At 41.8% G+C, this 27,671-nt stretch overlaps 1 protein-coding gene across 1 annotated transcript in view; it reads right to left on the reverse strand.

Annotated features, from left to right (window-relative positions):
- Positions 1–2,051: 2,051 nt before the first annotated feature.
- Positions 2,052–27,671, reverse strand: part of LOC148522922 (cobalamin binding intrinsic factor-like) — a 34,945-nt gene continuing 9,325 nt past the window's right edge. The window contains exons 4-9 of the mRNA XM_088473563.1: positions 21,006–21,155; positions 18,209–18,381; positions 13,972–14,158; positions 11,410–11,551; positions 6,127–6,245; positions 2,052–2,464 (exon numbers count right to left, since the gene is read on the reverse strand). Coding sequence (XP_088329689.1) covers positions 2,403–2,464; positions 6,127–6,245; positions 11,410–11,551; positions 13,972–14,158; positions 18,209–18,381; positions 21,006–21,155 — 833 coding nt within the window. The 3' untranslated portion in view covers positions 2,052–2,402. The remainder of the gene's footprint in view (positions 2,465–6,126; positions 6,246–11,409; positions 11,552–13,971; positions 14,159–18,208; positions 18,382–21,005; positions 21,156–27,671) is intronic.

Here is a 27,671-nt window from a genome sequence, read left to right on the forward strand (position 1 = left end):
ATAATAATAAATTTTTATTTTTAGATATTTTATGAAAATGTTTTAAATATCTTTTTCACTTTGGATACTCCTTTCCGAGATATTTTGTTTCTAGTGTATGGTGGGGAGCTCTGCTGTCGGCTATCTGAATCTTTTTCTTGTTTATTGTTTTTCTTTTGTTAATTCTTACCTTGCTGAGTTCCAATGGTCACAAAGGTGTTTATTTCAATTGCCCACTTGGGTACAGTTAAAATATTTAATAATTGACAGATTGTATACCTACTGTAAATTCTATGTTATTGCAAATGTCAGGTCCTTTCTGATTTTGTACAGTGATATATTGTTTGTCTGTTCCCTGGTTTGCTCACTGGGACGGGCTGGGGAAATCTTTTAGATGGTTTCTCGTTGCATATTTTCCCGATGTTGGAATAGGTTGATGAACCCTTCACAGATACAAACAGCTCACTCCACAATAGTCAAAAAAGATCTCACATTACTTTCTTGGAATGTAGAGGGATTGAACACCCTGGTTAAAAGTATGGAAAGTTCTACGCCATCTTAAAAAATACCGACCCAACATAGTTTTCTTGCAGGAAACGCATTGGAGATGTACTGATCCGGCTGAGAGAATATAGAAGTGCGTCTTACACAACCAAGACATGGGATGTACTCACATTATTTAATAATTCTCTCACTTATACGGTGAAAGAGGAGAATGTAGACCCGAAGGGAGATACTTGTTATTGAAAGTAATAATTAATGAGGAAATATTCACCCTAGCTAATATTTATGCTCTCACAAGCACCAATGCGGATTTATTTTCTAACTTATATACAACCATATTACCTTGGGTGGAGGGCTCCCTGATCTGGGAGGTGACCTAAATGTGGTTTTGGACCCCTCCCTAGATGTCTCGGGTGGATCTAGACATGAGGGAAGAAGCTGCTCATCTCCTCCACCACCACTTTGTTAATTGATTCTCTGGGTTTGATTGATCCTTGGAGACATCTTAATCCAGTCTCCAGGAAATACTCGCTTTTTTCACACCCCTATAAAAGTTTCTCTAGATTGGATTATTGGTTGACATCGCATACTATATTGCACAGAGTCATAGACGCAACTCTTGAAAACATACTTATCTTTGATCAGGCACCCATAAAACTACGGATACAATTAGATGTCCCGAAAGTCTCATCTTATAATTGGCACTTTCCTGATAACCTGGCCTCCTCAGTGGTTTTTCAAAACTATCTAAAGCAGACTTTTCTCAATTACACTACTGATAACTGTGAACACATAACAGACATTAATCTCTTTTGGCAGGCATCAAAACCAGTTTTGAGGGGTCATTTGATTTCATATATTGCGTCAAAAATGAAACAATTACAGAGGAGATTTTCTCAAGCTTCTAATGTAGTATCTACTAGATACTTTGCCCTTTTGATGGACCCCTTGGAGGTGAATAGAGTGTCCTACAAAGATTCCAAAGCAGTTTATGACACCTTATGTGAGGAACAGGCCATACTAGATCTCACATACCGTAATAATAAATATTTTAGATGGGGCAATCGCCCTGGCAAACTGTTAACCAACCTGGTGAGGTCCTCGACTGCGCCTAAACATATTCTTTCCATCCGAACAGATTTAGGCACACTTAGCTCTAAATCAGACCAGATTAGTGAGACTTTCTTTCATTATTTTGAATCTTTTTATAGGGAAACTTCAGATCACTCATCCCTGGTTACTGAACTCCTGGAAAAGGCTGGTTTGCCAAAATTAACAGAGGAGGACAGAGACATTTTAATAGCCCCAATTACGGAGCAAGAAATTGCCACAATTATAAAAACTTTACCTACAGGAAAGACACCAGGTCCAGATGGCTTATCCGCAGCCTATTATAAACTCCTTTCCCCACAAATTATTCCTAACCTCTCCAGTCTATTTAACACTATTATTCAAGGGGGACAGGCCCCACCGGATTTCAATATTGCACAAGTCATTTTAATTCCAAAACCGAATAAAGATCCCACATAGTCTCTTCATATAGACCGATGTCTTTATTAAATCAGGACATAAAAATATTTACCAAAAAATAGTTTGTGTCGCTATTCAATGTTAGTAAGTCTAGCAATGAATATAATATATATTATTGTTAAATTCTGATCTGATCTTTGCAGTTATACACATAGGTAGTGGAACAGAAAGTTGACTTCACTAACCTAAAGACAAAATCTACATTAAGCTACTAATTATAAATTTAGATCTGAGTATAGTGGGTTGTCCAAGAGCAACATGACTGGAACGGTTAATTCTAGCCCTATAGACTTCAAAATCATAACTTCATTATGGTATTCTTGGGCCAACACAGTTTGGATATACAATATATGTTTAGGCAGTGAAAAACTGATAACTGCAATTGATGATCAGTATTTGCTGAAGATGGCAAAAATATGCTCGCCGTTGTGTACCTTGTAGGTTCCAACACCTGGGAAGACAGAGAGCAGGAAAAGCAAATAAATATTCGAATAATAGTCCTTTTGGACATGTTAAATAGCATTGAAGGACATTAACCACTTAACTGATGATTTTTTCCCACAAAACCGCTCAGAATTTTTTTTTTTTTTTAAATTATTTAATAAAGTTTAAAAAAAGTATTTTTATATATAAAAAAAATATTTATAAAATATATATCTAGGGGGTGTTTGCCATTGGCAATAGACCCCCTCAGTGGTCATAAATCCTAACAACAGTACCTCCACACACCCCCTTAGTAGTAAACAAATCCCTGCTTTATAAACCAATCCCCCCTATAAAAAGCCCCTGTTGTTTTTTTGCACCCCGGGGTCCCTCCTCCTACCCTGTGACCAATGTAATTTTGTTTTTATTCTACCCTCCCACCCCCTTCCATTGTCATATTTCTTTATATTACCCCTCCCCTCACCCCCATTGATGTGAGATCCCCCCTGGGTGTTACCCCCCACCCCAATGGGCATATACCAACCCCACTCCCATGGGCATAGTGAAGCAGAGCATGTTAGGGAGCACTGATGATCAGTCCCCCCTGCTGCAACTGATCTCTGCACTTGCAGAGATTACAGAGATCAGCCAAATAGTGCTTGGAGGTGGAGCGATTCCGGCAGTGATGTTGACAGTCATAGACTGAAGTCAGAGAAGATCTGTTCTGCACTTGTGCAGAACAAATCTCCTCTTCTCCAGCCGGTGGCACTCAGCGGGGGCAGCGATGTCGCATATGATGCGACCTTGCCAGCTGAAGCACTTCTGGCTGCAGTCGCATTACATGTGACGTTACCAATTAAGTGGTTAACAATAGTCAACTGCAGTACGAAACGTGCATCTAATTTTTCTCTCTACACATACTAAATGACGAGCCTGCAGCACATATATATATATTTATATAGGGCAGGGCTGCCTGGGTCTGCAAATCATTTGCGAGCCCACCATGCGCGCTATCCATGCACTCTCGGTAACGCGTTTATTCTAAGCATCCCTACCTATGTAAATCATTAAAATATATCAGTCTTAGGCGTTATTTCCCCTTTGTCACAAAACATATTATGCTCCAATGGGGGAGATGTACTAAACCTTGGAGCGTGATAAAGTAGAGAGAGATAAAGTACCAACTAATCAACTCCTAACTGTCATTTTACAGACAAGTTTTGAAAAATGACAGGAGCTGATTGGTTGGTACTTTATCTCTCTCCACTTTAACACTCTCCAAGGCTTGGTACATCTCCCCATTTATATGATATGTCACACATTCAGAAGCGCAGTTGTAATAAATTGCTGGAATTAAAGAATAACTATTGCACATTTCAAATCTTCTCTGATCCTGGTCTTGGTTCTGTCTGTTCAGCTGTAACAATAGTCATTGACTTTTATACCATTAGTCTGGCTCATTGCTGGGGAAATGTCCCTCTCCCTTGTGGTTTTAAGACTCTTTGGGGGCAATTCAATTCCAGGCGGTTATATCACCTCGACTTGGCCTTCACTTATCCTCGTCTTCACCCCGACTTTACCCCAACTGCACCACAACTTTGAGTATTTTCCCAATGCAACCCTATGGGGGTGATGTCAAGGTGAAGTTGAGATGGAGATTAGGTGAAAACAGGGTGTGTTGTGGTTAAGCAAAGATTAAATCAAGTTGATGTGACCTCATCTGGAATTGAATTACTGCATTTGAGAAAGTGTTTTCTGTTCTATTGGTTCAGTTATTATTACCTTATAAATACAGACCAGTTGTAGTGAAAAATGTATGAAAAATCCAATGACCAGTTCAGTGATACCCGAGTGTGTGGCACTGTATCACTGAGCCAGTTGTATTGAGTGTTTAGCTGTACTGCATTGGCATTTTTAAAATTCTCATGGTTTATTTTGATCATACTTACCGACTTTGAATTTCTCCTTCCCGGGAAAAGCCTGGGGAGGAGAAGCAGGTGGATGGAGTTGGGGCAGTGCCTGGCGAAATTACATCGTTAAGCCCTGCCCCTCGTGATAATTGGTCGCGGTGGCGCATACATTAATCAGGGGGCGGAGCTAAATTATGCGATTATCATAGAATCGCCTCATTAGGTCCCGCCCCCCAATGCACAGACCCGCAGATCGCCACTAATAATCTACCCATTCTGCCTACTTCACTAGAAAGTGGGCAGAATGCGGGAGAAATGCCTACCCTTCCGGTGGCGCGGGGGGTTACCCAAAATATCGGGAACCTCCCGCGAATTCCGGGAGGGTAGGTATGTATTATTTTGATGGCCTCACTATTTTGACTTTGTTTCACAACTGTGCACTGATTTCTTTTAAGGGGGTTTGTGCACATGTTTTATACACTATTTATTCTTTTACAAGTATTATATAGCACTGTACTACTAATCTCCTGAGTTCCCAGGTCACAAGGGCATCCTAATGATTCCAGCACTGGACTCATGAATATTCATTAGCTACTCAGCTATCATCAATATACTGCACATTTTCACTGTCCACAAGTCTGAGCCCCATTCTTGTCATTTAAACTAATAAGCTAAATACAGAAAATAACTTTTCATTTGCAATGAGCATCAAAATAAGATATAGGGCAAATAAAAATATTTGTATGTGTAGTAGGAATGGCCAGCACATTCACTAATGTTGGATACACTCTACACAATGGCCCTCATCCAGAGGCGCTCGCAAGAAGCGAGCGCTCGTTCTGAATGAGGGCGGCCGCTTTGAATTTTAAGTGCGGCCTCCTGGTCGCTAGCTAAGATTTGGGTTACCACCCACAGCTTCAGGTCAGGTCTTGACCATCGGGGCTTGCGACGAGACCCTAAGGTTGGGTCTCGGCACCCACAAGCCCCAGGGAGCTTCCTGCTCTGATCGATCAGGAAGCTCCCCACTGACATCACTACTGAAGTCAGTGCGGCTGCCCACAAAACTAACGGAACGCCTCCGTTTATGTAGCCAATCCCCCCGCCCCGCCCACAAAACGGGGCGAGCTGTCGATCAACATTGACAGCCGCCTCTTTTGTAGTGAGCTCTGGAGCGAGAGAGTTTCTCTCTCGCTCCGGGGCTTGCGCACGCGCAGTGCGACCGCTGCACGTGCGCAGGGCCTTAACATCGACCCGGTTGCGAGCACTCAGCGCTTGCAACCGGGTCTGAATGAGACACTATGTGTGTACCCAGCAATGGCACGATACATTGCTCCATCCGTACACACTGTATGATGCAGCAGACGACAGTGCGGTGTGTAGTTCCAGCCTCATTTAGCAGCATGACTTTGTTCAGCTCATCGTCCCATCTGTGGTGCTGTGGGCACGCAGGTGTACACACTATGCGATCCACGCGATATATAGTTCTGATCCGCGCCATAAATTATATATTGTGACATGGATCGCATAGTGTGTACCCAGCTTAAGCCACCATATCTGTGCATCGCCATTATAGTTTCTACAAGTATGAACAGAAAGCTCACTGGAAAATATTGTAATCCTAAATAATGCATGTCATTGACATCACCTAATCCCTAGTTCTAGTTAGTTCTCCTCCTATAACTGTCAGCCAGTGGCCTCCCAATAGAATTCCCATATTTCCATAAATGAGAGTGTTGTGGAAAGACACAGAATTATCCAACAGGCAACCAAGTCTACGTACCTTCAGATAATGGTACTACACCGCTTAAAAACTGCCAATATGTCTTGTCATTGGTATTTCCACTCAGATTATTAATGGTTGTCACATACGGGCCCCAAACAGTGGTTTCTGTAGAAAAACTGAGTAAAGAATAACAGTTTAGTAGGCGAAAGCTGAATAAGCTCGAGAATAGGTAAGAATACTGTTTTTTTGCTGATTGGCAGTCATTACAGCCTTGTTGCTGGGCAGTTTAGTTGGTGTCAGGAGTTTAGTTTGGGCCAATTGAATGCTTGTAGGTGTGGTCTTGATGATCTGTATATATAGGATGGTTTGCATGGTGTCAGCCTCTTTTTCAGGATCTTTTAAACCCACCATCCCACCCTTTAGGTTTGTTTTGTCCACTAACTTTTCTTTCCCAAAATTAGGAGAGGGGCAACAGGGCTGGAGTACGCTGCAGCTCATTGGCTTTATGTGGCGCAAGGAAGCATTGTGGGGGTGCTTGCCCTCTATGTGCATGGCGAATTTGTCCTTCTATGTGCGGGGGGACCCGGCGCTTTTGTACGGAAGTGTTTCGGATTGGCCCAGGAGGGAAGCGAGACCCTTGCACCGTAAATGCGTCTTGAGGGGGGACGTATCAGTCATCTCCCGAGTTTCTTGGTTTATGCAAAAGCTAGAACTGAGCTTGCAGTGTCTCTTAGCCACCCCAATTGGTCAATTCATTAATTATAAATAAAAAGCTGTGACCTTTTAGCCGAGCTGTTGTTGTATCTGTGTCGTTATTTATTAGTTTTAGTTAAGTTAAGTTATTAAAGGTTGTTTCGAGATTAATGAGCAATAAACCAATCGATGTCTTAATTACCACTGGTCAGTTGAAAGACAAATAACATAGAAAAATACATCAGTAAGTAATTGTCACAAGGTTTATACTGCAAACATATTATTTATTTATTACCAGTTATTTATATAGCGCACACATATTCCGCAGCGCTTTACAGAGAGTATTTGCCCATTTACATCAGTCCCTGCCCCAGTGGAGCTTACAATCTATGGGTTCTATTTACTAAGCAGTGTTAGGGGACAGAGTGAAAAGTGATAAGGTACCAGCCAATCAGCTCCCAACTGTCATTTTTCAAACACAGCCTGTGAGATGGCAGTTGGGAGCTGATTGGCTGGCGCCTTATCACTTTTCACTCTGTCTCCTAACACTGCTTAGTAAATAGACCCCTATATTCCCTGCCACATGCTCACACACATACACACTAGGGTTCATTTTTGTTGGGAGCCAATTAACCTTTTGAGTATGTTTTTGGAATGTGGGCGGAAACCGGAGTATCTGGAGAAAACCCACGCAAGCACAGGGAGAATATCCAAACTCCGCACAGTTAGGGGCGTAGTGGGAATCGAACCCACGTCCTCAGTGCTGTGCGGCAACAATGCTAACCATTACACCGTCTGTAGACCTTAAGCGTCTCTACCTCTATTTGTACATCCCCTCACGCACACTGTATACGTACATATAATAGTGAGTGAGTGAGTGAAAGTAGAGAGAGAGCTTCTAGAAAAATGCCTATGCTTATCTGAATTACTATATTCCAGTAGTCCTAGAAATTCTCCATTCAACTGTACTCCCTCTCTGTACTGAATTTCACCAGCAGGGATGTGGCCAGCATGCTAGGCTAATGGTCTGGTCTGACATTGAATATTTCAACTGACATAATGTCAACATTGTCAGAATGTCAACACCCACGGTTATGAGGGGTATCCACTTAGCGATTTAAACAAGCGATTGCACGATAACGATGTCATTATCGTGCAATCGCTTGCAGATCGCGCATGCATCGTGTATGCATCGGGGATGTTTTGGACGGAAGCGACCCGTGATGCGCGTGCCCGCGGGTCGCTTCCGGCATCCGACATCGCCCGTACATGCAGGTCAACCTGACAATCTCGTCAGGTTCTGCATGTGCGGGGATGAGGGATGTCCCGGGACTGAACGAGTGAACGTTCAGTCCTAGCACATCACTAGCTATACAAACGACAGCATGATTGCAATGTCGCAATCGTGCTCTCGTTTGTATATCGCTAAGTGGATACCCCCCATTAGGCTGTGTTTAGTGTTAGGGGTAGGATTAGATGACAAGTGAATGTGAAATCCCATTGTTGATATGCTGACCGACAACATTCACAATTTCAACATTCTCCTGCTGTGGCTAAGTGCAAATCATAACAACACCTCAATGCACTATTTAGAGTAAAATTAAAAAAGTGAACATAATAATAATAATAATAATAATAATAATAATAATATAATAGATAGCTCCTCCTCCTGTATGATCATTACCATCAAATGGATCAGAAAAAAACATATAAAAAAAAAATCAAAATCCATAAGGAACTTATAGTATAGTAATTGAACCATTCAAAGCATGTGCAAAGGTACTGTAAGTAATGTGCGTACATTGAACTGAATGAATATAGCTTATCTACTGTCTTTCACTCTTTAAATATTCACCTTCACTGTCATTCAGAAGATGAGCCAGATAATGTGTGGACCTTGTATGATGTCATATATCCAAATCATGAAGTTTGGAACTGGCCAAAACCAGCGAAAAGAGCTCTATACCAACGTGGGACTTCAGGATGATGATGTCACAGTGATAGCGTCCATATATATAGTTTCAGGAGCAGAAGATATTTTATGCACAGATGTGATCACAGGGGACATTCCTACACTGTGCTCTGGCATGTAAGGCAAGCTGTATTAATGAAGATTGATTCTGCTACTGGAACTGTGATCCAAGTAACAGATTAATGATTTAGTCCCAAGAAACATGTGGCTGGCCAGTGTTTGGGACTAGGACATACTTGCCGTCATTGGCTCCCCCTGGACCACCAACTAGTACTCTATAAGTTAGCTGCTGCGGGAGGAAAGTGGACGCCGGAGGGCGGGGCCCGGCAGGGGTTCGCATGGGTGGTCACCATCCCAAGAGAGTAGACACATATGACTAGGACCGAATGAGCAGGACTCTGCTGGCTTCATTCTGGTCTATTTGGGAAGGAAACCTGTTAGAAAAAAAAGGTACGCACAATGGCCATAGCGTTCATCTTCCACTAAGATGTCACCTTACCTGTGTGATAAATTCACAATGTGAACAGAGGGCCTGATTCACTACCGATCGCAACTGCGATTATGCACGAAATCGGCTGATTATTGTGTTCTGCACATGCGTATACATCGCAGTGCGTGTGCACGAATCGGCCATTGCAATCGGGATTGCGACCGCAGTGACTATGCAGACTTATCGCAGAGTGATTGACAGGAAGTTCCATTTGTGGGAGGTGACGGGGGGGGAGGCAAAACGCAGGCGTGCCAGTGTGTTTGAATGCAGTTGCATGGGCGTCGATAAATTATACACCCTACGCAGCCTGAGCACTCCTAGCATGCGATGAAGTTAGCAATTCCAGAGTAAGGTCAGAGGTGTTGCTAGTGTGCTTGAGGCTGCGATGGTACTGATGGTTTAGCAGTCTTGCTAAACATTACGGATGTGTGTAAGGCAATGGGGGCGTCCTTTTGTAGTGCTGAGACGGCATAGCGATCGCAGTGGATTAGCATGAGACTATGTGCGTAATCGCTTTGCTGCCAGCGGATATGCACAGTACAGACCATACTTGCTGACTTTAGAAATGTCCTCTCCGGGAGAGGCCCGGAGAGGAGATGCATATAGGCGGTGATAGGGACCGGGATGTACTATTTACGTCATTAGGCCCCGTCACTCATGACGAAATGCAGCGAATCATGCACATGTGAATAGGGGCAGGGCCACATGATGCAATTATTACAGAAGCCCCGCCCCTCCTCATGGACCGAGATTCCCAGTAAGATTTGCTCCATTCTGCCCACTTCACTATAAACTGAGCGGGATGTGGGACGAGTGCCCACTCTTCCGGGGGTGCAGGAGGCTACCTGAAAAATCGGGAGCCTCCCACAAGTTAATCTGTCATTTCGCGTAGCGTACAGTAAGTATATGTGACAACGAATACTTGCACATGTCCAGCTTGGATTGGGTCAGTCGTTTATTTATTTTACAAGTACGGGGATGCTACGGAGAGCGGTGCCAGGATGGCAGGATGGAGGTGAGTATGGGATCTTTTTTCCAGGTACTCCCATTGGATTCTACATGGAAAAGTGGACAGAACAGCTGGCAGCAGGTAAGTATGTGTGAGTGAGGTAGGTAGATATGTAATAAAGTTTTACTATACACGGTGTGTGAGTGTTGTGGTTACTTAACTATTTATTTTACAGTGGGGGTACGGGTGCCGGCCGTGCTGGTTTTAAATATAGGGGGTCCCCTATGCATTTTTCCCCCCTATATTTAAAACCAGGACTGGCCCTGCAGCCAGATGCTGGTTCCTAAAGTACGGGGGAATTTTAGGAACCAGGACTGGTTGAGCAGCCCAGGGCTGGTTATGTCTTTTGGGGTGGGGGACCCTACGTCATTTTTTTAAAATTAACCATTACAGTACTGATTCAATGCAGAAACATACACAAATCACACTGATCTGTGTATGTTTCTGACAAACTCGCAGCTCAGAAGGTGGTCTATTTGAAACTTCAATTTAGCTGTGAGTTTGCTACAATTACACCCGAAATTGTAATCTCGATTCTTGGTAAATTCCAGAGTTGTATCTTTTTCATGAAAAGTACTTTCGAGTTTGGCTGATGGTGAGTTTATTCAAGTTTGCAATCTCACCCGAGTTTTACAGTGATAAGAGAGAAATCTCTCCCAAACTCACCCGAGTTTATCTTTAGTAAATGTGCGAGCTGAAAAAAAAGGCCTAAACTCACCTGAAATTGCCATCTCGGCCAAACTCGAATCTTAGTAAATTGACCCCATACTTGCCGACATTATATATCTCCTACCCAGGAGAAGTCCAGGGAGGAGATTCTGTTGATTACTTTGGGGGACGGGGCCACAGTGTATACGTAATTAGGCCCCGCCCCACCACAGTGAAACAGCATGATTTGCAGTTAGGGGGAGTGGCTAAATGACGCGATTAGTGTAATTTTAGCCCCGCCCCTTACTCGCAGACCTGAAAATTCCCGATTAAATCTCCCTATCCTGCCCACTTTACTAGGAAGTGGGCAAGATGCGGGAGATATGCCTACTCTTCCGGGGTTGCGGGGATACCCGAACAATCGGTAGCCCCCCACGATTTTCGGGAGAGTAGGCATGTATGATCTACCCCTATGTGTTTGTCTCATCAAACCACACCATCCAGCATCTGAGCTGTGCCTCCCCTTACCTGAAGTGCGTGTCAAGCTGAGCTGCCTTCTCCATAACCACCAACAGAATGGATTCCTCTTTCACAGACACTGTAATAGAGTACGTAAAATGTGTCCCTATCAGGTCATTTTGGATGGTGTAGACCACTGAGATCATAGGAACTATATAGGAGACAAAACCAAAAGGTATTGTAGGCAGGGATTAAAAGACTGAAAAAACAGTAACATGAAAAGTAACCATAGTTAGTAGAGGAATATATATAGAGCCAGAAAGCATACCAAAGACAAACACACAGCATAAAAAAATCAAGGAAATGCATAAAAGTTCACTAAATACATTTATTTTTTAATATTACTTATTGACATTTATTTATATAGTGTTAGCATTTTACATTGCGCTAAACAATTGGGATCAATACTGTACATTAATATTATGCAACCAGAGCTGGAAGCAAAGCAAAAAAAGCAAGTAACCATGATGCAAAGCAAGGGGAGCCAATACATACATTTTTGTTGCATTCAGGGTAAATACTGGCTGCTGTTGCATGTAGCCCACAAATGCTTTATTTTTACACTGCAATTTAGATGTGAGTTTGGACCATACTTACTGACATTGTGGCTGCTCCATCCGGAAAGGGGGCTGCCAGGTCGGTGCAGCTGGGAGCATGGGGGCGGCTGAAGTGGGCGGAGCGGGGCAGTGCCAGCGCTATCGCGGACCCTCCCCTCGCTTTATAATGCCGATATTACAGCATTACAAACCAGTCGGTGGGGCTACGATGAAGCGATTTAGCACAAATCGCGTCATCGTCCCCGAACCACCCACTTTCACGTGCGGTCGCGGGGGGCCGCTGTACAATACGGGGGACTTGCCTACTCTTGCGGGGTGCCGGGAGCGGCATGCAATTTTTGGGAGGCTCCCGACAGTCTCGGGAGAATATGTAAGTATGGCTTGGACACACCCCTCCCAAATCTAAATCTCTCTGCACATTTTACATCTGCCCCACCAGCAGTGTAACATGGTTTTCCCAAGGTGAAAAGTACTGTTCTTTTTTGCTTTACTCCAGTAGAGTGCTAAATTAAGTGGCACTGGCAATAGGCTTTTTTGAATCTTTTATTGCATTATTTTATGTTGTATATGTGAATATATGTCTCACCAGTTGTGTAATTATTGTGATATGCTACATTGTTATAATAAGATTGTCTGATAGACAAGCGCACCTTGTTTATTAATTGTTTTTTCTTTTCTACCCTGTAAATGTGGTTATCAGATGGATTTGTCGACATTCACAAGGTTAACACCAGAATGTCTAAAATGAGAATGTAGACATGATCTTTAGGTCAACAATCACCATGTAGATATTCATTTAGGCCGACATATGTTTCTTTGTTGATTTTTAGGGATAGGTTTAGGATAAGGGTTAGGATAATGGTAAGGTTTAGGGTTAAGCTAAAAACAATATGTCGTCATTCAGTTGTTGACATGTTAAATATCGACTTTCTGATTGAATCGACATTTTAAAAATGTTGATTTTAATACATCTCTACATATTGATTGTTGACCCAATGACCATGTCGACATTCTGACTGTCGAAATCTAGAACCTGTCAACATTCTGACATCAACAACCTGAATGGCGACCATCTGTATGTCGACAAGTCATACCATACCTACGTGCGCGCTATGTATTACAGGTAGGATTGTACTTTTGCAGTTGTCCGCCCCTGTGTGATCGGTGATCCTATAAAGGTGCAATGCAGCTATAAACATACACCAAACCTGACCTAATGGCAGAAAAGAAAGCACATATAAACCTGGTTTCCGCATCATGCATCACAATTTGCATGCGAAACATCCCGCCACTCATCGCATGCATGCCAGTGTCAATTATGCCAGAGGAAAATTGCAAAGGACAGCTGTCTCGATAAGAGCTGTCCTTTGTGAGAGAGAAACTTTCAGGTTTATGGCCCAGAAGTCCCTATGCACATGCGCAGAAAGCCGCTTGTGCCACCAGGGGTGATGGGGGGGATCCAATCTCACAGAACTTTATGGAAAGAAGCCCATAGGCTTCTATCGGGTAACGCCATCTAAAGGTTCACCAAAGTTCAGTGAGGGCGTGCTGACGGCACTCCGAGCTATGTATAATAGAACGTATACGTAAAAATGCTTTTTTCTCCGGCATATATTTTGCACTTAGCTGATGGTTGCTGCAGGCATGAACTGATGATGATAACGGGTAAAAATCCAAAATGTGTACAACTCTGCATAGGGGCAAATTTACTGTACACAAGTGCCTGATTCCTGTCAAACCAGGTCCCATGCTGGTATCATCTACATCAGTGATATGGGACTCACAGCTTGGTCAGAGCAATTCATATTGTTAAAATTTCCATAAAGAAATGTGCAGTTAAACAAAATATAAATATAAATTGCTAAGGGAGTCAAAATATTTTTTTTTTCAAGAAACGCCTGTGTCCTCTGTACAATATCTCCTGAGAGCAGATTACTTGTACTGCCTGATGCCATAATAACAGCTCGGGGAATCTGCCCCTGGTACCATGTGTATATGTAAGAAAGGCTCTCACCATTATCTCCTGGGCACGACATCCCTTTCACAGAGAGATAACTTTTACCCCAGAGGAACGGCAGGACCTGTGCAGCAGATATGGGAATGGAGAATTTCCCCTGTGGTATCAGATTTATGACTGCACTTATTGTTTGGGGACAAGCCCAGGAGGCTGCGGGATAGTAAGCCTGGGCAGCTGTCAGAGCCTAGAAAACATTATTAATTATCATATTAATATGTAATAATTATAATAATGATCATATTCATAATGCATTACTACATCATCTGAGATCACTATCGATAAAATGTGTTAGTAGATATTGTGATTTATATATTATAAAATATTGACAACAGGGAGAACATGCTACACTGCACAATATATAAAAAAGTAACTAAACATGTACAAAAATAAAGTTGACATTAAATAAACAAAATAAAATCTTTATGAAGTACTCATGAATACATGTAACACAACAGAATGAAGGAGTAGCGATCACTCCGGAGACGGAGGGGCAGTCAGGAAACAATGATCCATTAGCTGTTACTTTGGGAAGGGGAGTAGTCAGGAGAAGTACATGAAAGGGAAAGGGGATTGTTGTTGGCAGTCAGATTTATCTGTGTTAAAATAGACTTTACTCTGTAACAGGAAATTAATTTCAAACATAGGGCTCTTGTTCCATTTTATCTATTAATCTATAAATTCCCTATAGGTAAAATAATTGAGAATTATCACCATACAAAATATTTATTGAAGTAAATATCTGTAATTTCTTGTGCTCGTTCTTCGAGGCATCTGATTTTTTTTATCTGATCCAGCCATTGATATATGGACATGGTATGAGGGAATCTCCAATTTTGTGGAATAAGACTAATAGCAACGATGACAAAAGTAAGTTCTTAGATACTTACAGTAGGACTTTCATTATAATGAAGAAGGTAGATCATGGGATCAAAACTAACCCGCAATTAAGGTATTTGGCAAATATGATTCAGTTTACCTCTTAATGAATTACCTTCCCAGCATAAAAAGGATGTATCTAATGCCATCTATGTAGGTTCTGTACACATTCCTACTCCATAGTAAAGGTATAGAGGTAATTATAGAAACCCTATATAAGGTTTATACAGTGGTAAAAAATGTTTTTTTTTTATTAGATGGTATTATATATATTTTTAGCCATAATAATTTTTTTATGTCAAGAATACATTTTATATACAATCATAAGGTACTGCTATGGGGACAAAATCTGCCACCTTATATGCCAATATTTCCATGGGAAGGGAGGAATCAAAACATTTTAACACACAAGAAATTGGAACATTATATGCTATAAACATTACATAGATGATGCAGTTTGGAAGGCACAGGAAATGAGATACAACATTTTATCAATTAACTCACAATAATTGGAATTTATCACTTACTTATAAATGTAACCGCAAATTTATTGACTGTCTGCATCTAAATCTTGTGATTAATAACTCAGATAAAAAAGACACTAATATTTTTTTTTAAGTGGATGCCAACAGCTTTGTGTTATCAACCAGTTGTCATCTATCCAAATGGAAATGGAATATGCCTTATTCCAAATTGTTAAGACTGAGAAGGAATTGCAGTCAAACATTAAAAAATATTAAACTACATATAATTTCCTAATGCAGAGATTCGTTGATAGGGGTTACACCTGTAAACAATTTTAAACATCTTTCAGAAAGCACTGATACTAGAGAGATCTCAATTTTTGAATAATCTAATCCAAGAAAAAAAGACAAAAGGAGATTGTGCAGAAGCCTTTATAACCAAATTAAATCGCAAATTCCCATAAATTGAAAACATATTAATATATACTGGAAAATATTATTTAGTGACCCTTTATTGGGCACTCACTTATTAAAAATACATCCTCATGTATAATATAATTATTTATCTATAGATTGTAAACTATAGTGTTGACCACTAGAGCTCCCCATTAATGTCTGCTTATAGTTACTGTAATTTTTGCTTCACTGGTTGATATTTAACATATCAAACATTTGGGATATATAGATCTAATTGTATCTGTTTTTTTTTTAATTCAACGTGAATTACCTGCCTTTTGTTTTAGAATTTAACGGTAACCATTGCCTCTTTTCTGTATTGGAATGGTACTTTATATTTGGTTATGAACAATAAATATATGTAGATTACATCTGTTATGGGAGTAAATAAGTTTATTCTATTTATTCTGCTAAAAAAAAAACTTGAAAAAAATCACTTTCACTAAAAGAAATTTCTCAAAATATGCAAGTGCCATTTGATTAATAATGGTTTCATGATTATTTATGGCCACATGTTTGCCCTTAGTTGTGTCCATAGCAGTGTTTTTAACATGGGCATAGTCACTCGATCTTCATGTGACACAACCAATTTTTTACCCAACGTATTTGAGCTTTGGTGGATTAAACCCATTATAAAGTTTGAGTAAAAAAAATGCATTTGGTATCCTCCCAAGCCTCTTCCGGATTTGTCTCTCATCATCATCATCATCATCATCAAAAGACTAGGCATAGCCAATCAGCTGTCCCGTATCAATCTCAAAGATCGATATGGGATCTGCATCGTTGTATTTAATTCAGTGAAAGTAATAATAAACTTTTCCAGGATCAATATTAGTTACGTGCATGCGCTGTTGTGGAGTTAGGAAATTGTCACGCATGTGCCGTATATTGGTCATGAAGATCAATGTTTCTGGTAGATTGATCTTTGATGTCCATATGTGATATATTACTAATTACTAACACTGCTATCTATCTATCTATCTATCTATCTATCTATCTATCTATCTATCTATCTATCTATCTATCTATCTATCTATCTATCGTGTCAGTAGCAATTGACTCAACCACTTCATTTTGATATAAATTTAAAATTTAATTAATGGCCAGATCTACCTATAGTCGATTGTTAGTAACATATTTTTTCTTTCCTGTCTACAGTGTGGTACTAAGAAGCTACCCTGGTGTGGTTGTTGAAATTCTCCAGCAAACTGAGGTATCAACAGATAAACTTGTTATTATATAAAGAAATCAGATTCAGGGGCACCGAAAAGGGTGTGGAAGCAGGTACTTATTACCTGGGTCAGTGACCGCCCACACTGCTTCATCCACTACCGCTGGCCACGTTGGTATAGCAGGCAGCAGCAGCTGCTCATCGGGCAGAGAGAGAGGAGACTGTTGGTCCTCTTGCTGCCCTATGTGCCGCAGCAGCTGCGGTTATACAGGTTCATCCAGTTTTTTTTTTTGGGGGGGGGGGGTGACCATGTCTCCCCAGAATTGGCCATGCCTACCACAAGTACCCGGACCCATCAGAGCTTTTGACTCCCCTGAATGGGTTTACATATTTTCAAATATTTTTTTCTTTGCTGGTGTATGAATTATTGAACTGGTGTGTATATATATATATATATATATATATATTTATTATCTCTCTCTCTCTCTCTCTCTATATATATATATATATATATATATATATATTCTTTAATGACTGTAATAACCACAATAGTGCTTATCTGAATGTAGTGGCAGACATCGACTACCAAGTATCCAACATTTTTCGCTAAAGGCATGGGGTCTTTCAGGTGGAATGTGGTTAATATACTGACGGATGGGATTCCAGTGGTTAGAATACCTGCGCCGGAATACCAACACCTGTCAGAATCCTGGTGCCGGCATCCGGACTGCCAGAATCCTGAAGGTAAGTAGCGGGGTTGGAGGGAGGGTTAGGGTGATGCACTAAGGGGGAGGTTAGGTTTAGGGAGCTGGAAGGTGGAGGTTAGGTTTAGGCACTGGGGCAGGTTAGGGTTAGGCACTGGGGAGGGAGGGTTAGGGGAATGTTTAGGATACAGACCGAAAAAAAGTGTCGGTATTCTAACCCTGTCAGGATTGTGACCGCCGGGATTCTGAAAGCCGGCATCCCGTACCCATCCCCTTTCAGTCTACCTCAGTGTGATTATTACTTTTTTGACATATATTTGCATACATAGAATAATTTTCTTTTGTAATATAATATAAATCTGGATGATGAGGATCTCCCCTCTCAATAAGTATAATAACACTTGTGATTGAGGACCTATGAGTTCAAAATGCCTTCTGGAAATCAATAAAACAAATTATTAAGTGGAATTTATTCATATTTATTATCGCACACATATTCAACTCCACACAGTTAGGGCCGTAGTGGTATGAGGCAGTAACGCTAACCATTACACCATCCGTACCTGGCCAGCCAGTCCAGTGCTGTAGATGTTCCCAATTAGTCCATTGTTCTGTGCTGCTATGATCAGGTTCAGCAGTGTAGTCAGAGAGCTCTTTATTAACTTATCTGTCTTAGTGGGTACGTTTTCCATCTGAAGCACACACGTCAGTCCCATCACTGCCACAGCTGCTGTATCTGTGAGCACAGTGTTATGGGGAATTAAAAAACAATCAGTAAATTTTGAAAACGTAACAGTTTATGATAAATGTCAATTTTGAAAAACAGTTCACAAACTCACAAGATTTTGTCTACGTAGAGAAAAAAGTGAGCCATAATGTAAAATCAAATATTTTACTAATATTTTATTATTTTGATTGTAATAACAACCTTTTCTCATGGATAGCACAATTTAAAAAAGTTACTTTTATATAGATATTATTGAGATAAAAAATCTGTACATTAATATAGGGTCCATTCCAAAATTACACCTCACCTTTTTTTTGCATGTTTGCACTTCCTTTGTGTTAGTGGAATTACTTTTTTCTTTACCCTACCCAATAGAATTTTATGTTTTTATTTTTTGCAGTACATATGGATTTATTTCAGGAAATATTTAGTAATCAACAAATCCACTTTGCTTTGGCTCTTATTTACTTCCACAAAATTAATCAGCCAGAAAATACTTCTCTATTTTTTTGTGTGTTATTGTTGGACATAATACAACGGAATTATTTTCTTATTTAATTCTATTTTTTTCTTATTTCTTTTTTAACCTTATTTCTTATTTATTTATTTTTCTCCTTTCTTTTTATTTTTTTATTTTATATTATTGGTTTAGCAAATGACAAGATGTGTGCAACATCAGAGCTTTAGCTGTTTTTTGGCCTGATTCAGAGAAGGATGGTAAAGTAGCCACAGTCACAGCCACTCTCTCAATAGCGGTTGTGGGAATATACAAATCGTACTCGCGTTGATGCTCCACTATGCAATGGAGTGTACGAGTGGTGAGACCACGTTCAGCGTGGTTTGTGCATTTGCAATGGAGTTTGTAAATATACCAACATTAACGCATTGGCCCCACCATCAACATTTGCTGAATGCTAGGGTCTACTCTAGCTAGTCTCCTCAAATCCAACTAAACATGGCCTCTGAAGCATTGTATTTGCAATAGAGAACCCAGCAGCCTTCCCAGACACGCCTGTGACACTCCTATAATACGCCCATGAAACGGACCCTTTTTGCCATCACTTTAGGACACTTCCCAGTCTTCATCCTAAAATGACCAGAGATCGGAAACCCTTTCTCAAATGTTAGCAATACCGTATGCTATTGCAAACCGCATCGCACATGATGGTTTGCGCCATATCATGTAAGTGTTTTCAAGACTTTTTGGGCACGTGCAGTAGCAACACATCTATCAACTACGTAAATATCAGCACTATTGTAGGTCCATCTATGAATACAGTAAGTCCTTTTGACATGCTCTATCACTATGGGCACTGTGGGTCTTGCTGGGCCACTTAACATAACAGGAGACCAAAATAAATATGTTTTCAAGTTAAAACAAAGTTACTGCAAAACTTGTTATAGTCACATCTACCCACAGGAAATAAGAAATTGTATAGACCACAATATAATTTTTAGAATCTAAATTGTAGCTGCACTGTTCTGTAAAGAATAAAGGTCAGTATTAACATTTTGATCCACAAGACAACAATCTGAGATCACTTTTCCCATCTGCCTAGGAAGTGATGGGGGGTAAGAGGTGTATCAAACTTTGGAGAGGGATAAAGTACTAACCAATCATCTTCTGTCATTTTATAGGCTGGTTTTTTTTAAATTACAGAAACTGATTGGTTGGTACCTTATCTCTTCACTTTATCTCTCTCCAAGAGATATGGGTTGGGTATGCTTAAAAGCCGTCGGTTTTAATCCCGACCATGGAAGCCCGAGACATCATAATTCCGATGCCGGCTGGTAAGAATCTTAACCCCCCCTAACCCTAACCCTCCCTTGGGGTGTCTAATCCTAACACTTGGGGGGTGGTGCCTAACTCTAAATCCCCCCCGTGGTTGCTAACCCTAACCCCCCACCCTGCACCCCATACCTAACCCTCCCAGGGGGGGTGGCTAACCCTAACCTCCCCCCGGTGGTGCCTAACCCTAATTCCCCCTTCCCCTAACCTAAACCTAACCCTCCCGGGGGGAGTGCCTAACCCTAAGTCCCCCCAGGAGTGCCTAAACCTAACTCTCAGTCCCCCACGCGGCTAACATGTCGCAAAGCCCGGCTAACCTACTTTTGGTATGCCGGGCGTCGGGATTTCGACGTGGGGCTGATGATAGGCGTCGGTATTTAAACACCTATCTTTAGTCCTATGCCGGACTTTCAGTGTCCAGATTCTTGAGATCGGCATTTTAACTGCCGGCATCCTGACTACATCCCGTTTGATACATCTCCCCCTGGTTATCCTGGCTCAATGCTGATGTAAGCCAATAAATAAGATTGCAATCAAAATAGGTGCCAGCCTGTATTGGAATTATAGACATGGGAACCAGCCATTGTATAAATCCTACAGGGGTGGCCGTAAAAGAATAAATACAAATTCACAAAGATTTAAAGATATGAGCGAAAAAAAAATAATTCAAAAAACAAATAAATGTTGTTAGTTTGTGAATTGAATGACAATTAAATATTTTTCAAGATGAGTTAATTTGGTCCAGGCTATTCCACATTACTCGAGTCACAACACAACTGTTCCTCATTAAATTATGCAATTCATAGTTCAGCTTGTAGAATACAAGTCATGTTCAAATACTCACCTACAGAGGATGTAGGACCAGATGGGTTTGCTGGTGTAGCTTTAGCCAAAGCCTCACCAGCTTTAATAGCTGTAGTATTGGACATCACACACAGTGCTAGGACATCAAGGGCGACTTGGTACCAGGTGGTCAGTGGAGAATAATTTTTTTCTGTAATATTTTCAAATCTTCAGTTAGTAGAATTCTCATATTCCCATTTACCTGAAACCAGTAGTTCATTGGAAACACATATATTCTAGATGACCTTTATAATATTTAGCACACTTATTACTCTGCTGTTATCCATCCCATCTAGAAACATGGCAATTCAAATTTGAATGCAGTTATGTATTCTAGCACTTATTATATAGTTTCCCATGCATTAGTTTAATAAATGTCCCCCCAGTGGGTTTTCAGGGAATTAAATACATGGGAAGCCAAATGGTTTCCCCTGTCCACATTTTGCTGGACAATTTATTCCTTATAATATTATATTTATATTTTCTCCATAAAATTACATTTTACGCCCAGGTATCCATTGGCCCAGACCAGTGTTTTACCCTATAATGTATTGATTACTTATGTCAGTGACTATCTTCCATCCTTGTAAACAGCTAGCTGGGATACCCGTCATTGCCCAGGTTGAAGACTGGACCCTGAAGTACACCTGCAGTCTTTATTTGTTTACATTGTCCTCACCCCCTTCCATTGATCCTGAGAAGAACCACACTGTGTGCTAACAGGGTACAAGGGGTGCTGCTGCTATGGTGCCCGAGCTGCCTCTCTGGCCCACCGCTCCCCTGAACCCAATCACGCACACAATGTGAGCCATTCCAGTCAGGAGGGTCGAGGGGGGCCCGGGTGTCAGCAGTATTGATTTGGTGCCAGCCCGCCAGCTGATTACAGCACTGATAGGCAGTCATGGAGCGACAGCAGTGGCGTCTCCTGATTGGCTGCCAGTCCGCAAGCTCTGATTGGCTCATGACTGGCACCAGATTCAAATTGTGCCAGAGCTCTCTGTCCATGTCTGCCGCTGCCTGCCGGTGCACTAGCTGTAATTAGCTGTCAGCCCGGCCACAAATCCACACCTGCTGGCTGCTGATGGCATACAAGGGGAGGTGAGAGGCTGCTGGAGGGACATGGGGAGGTGAGTTGCTGGGGGGGAATAATGTGTAAGGGGCACTACTATTGGGTGGAATAATGTTTTATATGGGGCACTACTTTCATGTGGGATAATCTGTAAAGGGTATTATTGTGTGGTACAATGTGTAAGGGGCATTACTTTGTAGTCTACGGGGCAGTACTGTGTGGCGTAATGTATAAGGGGCACTACTACTGTGTGGCATAATGTATATAAAAGGTACTACTGTGTGGCATAACCTGAATGGGCTCTGTGTGGCATTATCTGAAAGGGGTCTGTGTGACATAATATTAATGGGCTCTGTTTGGGGGCAAATGTATGTGGTTTTTTTTTTTACATCTGGGGGGGTCCCTTTTATGATCTTGCTATGTGGCCTACAAAGTTGTAGTTATGCCCTTGCAAGCAAACACAGAGGCTCTGAATTTAATATGAACTTGCATGAGTCATCAAGTTTGCTCAGTCTGAAGTTAAAAGGATACTTTTGTAGCTGTTTTACAGGTTTTTGGCAGACTGCCAATTTCCATTGGAGCCAGCCCTGGAACCTGTGTAATTTAAGAGTGTCCCAATTTTTAGCGATTGTGTGACAGTGTGTGGTCCTGACAAAGTTCAAACCTAAACCTAATCCTAGTCAAACTACACCACCATGCCAATTTTGTTGGAGCTAGGCCCACAACTCTGGGCATGCATAAAGGACAAACAGACGGACGGACAGACAGACAGGCACACTTTCTCGCTTATATAGATAAATACTATACTATATGGCAGGCGAGATTAGATTCCCTGTGGCACAAAAATTTTACTTGTAGGGTGCCTGAAGATCCAGTGCAGAGATGGGCATGCGCCCTGCAGACTGGAGAGCAGCACAGAGCGTCCTTAGCATGTCCCAGACAGTCTTCTTCTTTCTGGTTCTGGACGGTCCTGCCCCCTTGATGTGACAACATGATGTTGCATTTTTGCGGTGCGGACATTTGATCTGCTATGGCAATGCTGCATAGTATTACAAATGAATTCATGGCACAGTACTTAAGTGCTGAGTTACAGTTAAAAATTAGATAGAGGACAATACAATTATATTAATTTATTAAATGAATTATAAGGGTCATGAGCTGTATAATTAATTGAATGTATTGACAAATTGTGTCAGATACGGCTGAAAGTTTAAATTGCAATAATAAGTTGACAATCACGGCAAGCTTAACAGTGAATTAAAGTAATAACTATGTTGTCAGTGTTTAAGATTATAGGACCTATTTATTAACCTAAATTCCAAACATAATCATGCGGAAATGGTAGCTAACAAAGCCTGAATTTAGGAGATATCAGCAATATCTCCAGTGTTAGGCAAACTAACATTATTACATATGTTAGCCATTGCAGCCTATGGGCTTCAGTATCACTGGAGAGAGATCTTCCAGTCAATTTCAGGTAGCTGTGGGCAAATCAGAAGTGGAGCCTTTCACTGAAATAATCCACAATAGGAAATGAGCTTTGATGGAACAGCCTTTTTTCAGAAGCGCTGTCCTGACACGTAAGCAGGACCGGATTTAAGCCCAGGGGCCCCCACCATAGCATAATACTCAGGGTCGGCCATATAAATACGCATACTACGCAGCCAGGTAGAGTGTTTACATGTGCCTCTGCACTCTACTATTAATACTGTTGAGTCTACTCTGGTTATTATACAGTACCTGAAAGAATGGATCATGAGCAAGCTGACTCTGTGGTTGTTACAGTGAGCTTCCTGCAAGCTCAGAAGAGGAAGGAGAGAAGGGCCCTTATCAATAGGAGGACTGGCTACTGAGGAGAGAGTCCTTGTCCCATATGCCTCTGTTACACCAGATTTGAGAAAATAATCCTGATGACTACAGGAATTATCTGTGATTGGATGACCTCACCTTTCAGGAGCTGCTGCAACTGGTCTCACTTTACACAGAGATGGAAGACACCTTTTTCAGAAGAGCCATACCTGCAGAACAACACCTGGTGGCTATCCTGAAATGGCATGCTGAGGTGTGAGGCAAATGGGGTGCCGCAATCTTCTTTTCCCTGCCCTACTGACATAATGTTTGTTTATCTGCTGACAAGAAGAAGATTGTATACGTCATAGCTGATTTAAATTAGAGATGTGCGCCGGACGATTGCTGGGTTTGAATTTGGATTTGGCTCTGATTCGTCGTCAGGATTTGGATTTGCCAAAGCGCCCTGACTGGTTTTGGATTTGGATTTTTTTACAAAAATTGACAACAAAAAAAGCCTAAAATTGCATAATTTGGGCTTTTTTTTGTTCCTAGAGTATTATTAACCTCAATAACATTAATTTCCAGTCATTTACAGTAAATTTAGACCACCTCACAGCTCACAATATTATTTTCACCATTATTGGCCAAAGGCTGCAGTGAGCTGGCTGGTTACTAAGCGACAGAGCAGCGGCACAGACACCGCAGTTTAAAGCACATCTATGAAACATTGGGGTAGATGTATTATAGCGGCACTTACCGTGCCGCTATAACGCTTCCCGCTTCGCCTCTTTACCGAGGCGAAGCAAGAAGCACTGCGTTAACTCCCCCCTCCGACGCTACCCGCTAGAGACAGCAGCGCATTAGCCTAGTGCTGATGCGCTGTGTCTCTGTCCCGGCCGGCTCCAATGAGCATGCGCGGGATCTCGCAAGTATCGCGAGATCCCCGTGTGGAGCCCTGGAGCCGGCAGCCGCCGCAGCAGGGACAGCGCTGTCCCTGCTGTGGGTATAGGCTAGCGCCAGGCTGTAGCTGTCGGTAACGACAGCTACAGCCGGACGAACGGTCATGCGGTATGACCGTTCGTACATGGCCCTGCCGCTCGGCGCTGCTATCTTGTAGATAGCAGCGCCGATAATGACAGGGCGCATAGCGCCCCTGTCATTTACCGCCCAGACCCCCGATAATACATCGGGGAGAAGCGGTATCAGCGCACATAACGTGCGCTGATACCGTTTCTGGGCTTCATACATCTACCCCATTGCCACACAGCAGTGGTAGCAATGAAAGGTAGTGCAAGATGGAATTGTCCTCGAGCCCTGCCACCCACCCTGTGGGGTACGGCCAGCAGAGTCACAGTACTTGTATACACAGTGCTTTAAAGTATGATCAACTGCGCTCAGCTTGTAATTAATAGGCCATCTATGGCTGCACTTCAAAAAATTAAAGAGGGGCCCACCTCTTATAATACGAATGAAAGAAATAGAGATGAAGTGCGCTCAACAGTTTTCAATCTGTATTTATTTTAAACTGATCGTAATATGAATCAAAAATATGACTGGTACAAAAGAATAGTGTAAAATAGGTTTATTAATAAATTGATATAGGTAAGTGAGAAAACTTCTAAAACGCACTTCACTTGTAGTGCTGATATGTCCTCAGGTGTTTAAAATGATATATGGATACCCACGTACTTCTGTCTTAAAAAATCACTGCGGGGGGTCGGCTTCTCTTTGAGGGATCAGCTCTCCGTATGGTCTCTGCTTATGCTTATACCATATGTTCCCCAGGAGACCGCTGTGCACATCTATTCCCACTGGCAGGGGAAAAATCTCCAAGTTAAATTACCCTGGAACTATTCCACACATCTTGGAACTGCAGATTTATATTTGACACAATTTTTCCCCTGCCAGTGGGAATAGATGTGCATTTCATATTACTAGAACTACCAACATCAGTGAGTGAGTACTGTTGCGGGACACCGCTTACTCATCAGCGTCCACCCATATTGGTGGAATACATTAGTCCATTATTTCCTGTCTCTCACTGATGACTGCACAGCGGTCTCCTGGGGAACATATGGTATAAGCATAAGCAGAGACCATACGGAGAGCTGACCCCCCGCAGTGATTTTTTAAGACAGAAGTACGTGGGAATCCATATATCATTTTAAACACCTGAGGAGAAATCAGCACTACAAGTGAAGTGCGTTTTAGAAGTTTTCTCACTTATCTATATCAATTTATTAATAAATCTATTTTACACTATTCTTTTGTATCAGTCATATTTTTGATTCATATTACGATCAGTTTAAATACAGATTGACCACTGTTGTATACACAGTGAGCTACGGCCCAAGGAGTCACAGTGCTTGGAAACACAGTGGGGCACGGTTCAAGGAGTCACAGTGCTTGTATACACAGTGGGCTATGGCCAACAGAGTCACAATAATTGTATACACAATGGGCTACGAACCAAGGAGTCATGGTGCTTGTATACACAGTGGGGTACAGCTCCAAAAAGCCGATCCAATGGTTTTAGATTGATTACTAAGTACTAATTGAGTCACCTGTGCTCAAGTGTGGCTATCCTTAAAACATGGACCGTTAGTGTGCCTTGAGGACCGTGGTTGGGAACCCCTGCACTACACTATTATCGGGCCTAGCTGACAGATGTAGCTATGTTGGGCCGAGGATTGCATGGTGTGTACCCATCTTAAGTGTACAGTATAGCCAACCTGTCCTGTATGGACACAAACCACCATACCAACCTCCTGTAGGTTTTCACTGCTTTTTATTTACCCATGATAACTTATGAATACTCTATATCTAAAAAGTAAAAAAATAGAAAATAAAATAAAAAAGTAACTAGGCAGAGGTATTTTTTTTATGTGTTCCCTCACCCCCCACCCCGTGGTTTGAATGTCTGCAATCTGGCTATAAAATTTATAGTATATATAGTATTTTTTCTTTTTTTGGCTACTAATACTGGAACTTCTTTGGATTTTTTTTTTATCGTTTTAACATTTCCACTATAAGTGACAGCCGGTCCACTCAGTGAGATTACATTTCATCTGCTAAAACAAATGTATAAAATTGTTTCTTCTGTGGCATAATGAATTTAGTATAAAGCACGCTATGGGGCTAATTCTGAGTCACACGCAAAGTGTGTTTGCAGCTGCGGAAACCTTATGTATTACTTATGTGGGGGTTCATGACTCTACAAGCAGAAACCACGGGCATCCATTGATTTACATCACCGCAGCCATCATCATCAGTATCGGCACTTGCATCAGCCCCATGCTGGGTGCAAGAGATAAGTCAGAAACAGGCTACCCTTCCCCTTATTCATGACTAGAAGCTTTAGATACACGCCATGACACACCCACTAGTAAGGGCAGTTCTGTACCCAAGAATAGTTGCCCAATTTCATGGAAGGATGGATTCAACTGAGGGGTCTATGGGTTGGATATGGATTGTCGGCGGTCGGGATGCCGCTGGTCAGAATACCGACAGTGGCATCCAGACAGTCAGAATCCCGACACCCATAGGTAAGTATGCTAGCACTAACCCTAACCCCTACCCTAACCCTCCCTCCCCGGTGCATAAACCTAACCTCCCCCCTAGTGCTTAAGCCTAACCTCCCCCTCCCCGCACCCTAAACCTAACACTCCCTCCCCGGTGCCTAAACCTAACCTCCTCCCTAGTGCCTAAACCTAACCTCCCAATCCCTGCACCCTAAATCTCACCCTCCCTCCCCGGTGCCTAACCCTAAACCTCCCCCTAGTGCCTAACCCTAACCTCGCTCCCTAA

Source organism: Taudactylus pleione, unplaced genomic scaffold, assembly GCF_031769625.1.
Source record: "Taudactylus pleione unplaced genomic scaffold, aTauple2 ptg000136l, whole genome shotgun sequence".
NCBI lineage: Eukaryota > Metazoa > Chordata > Amphibia > Anura > Myobatrachidae > Taudactylus > Taudactylus pleione.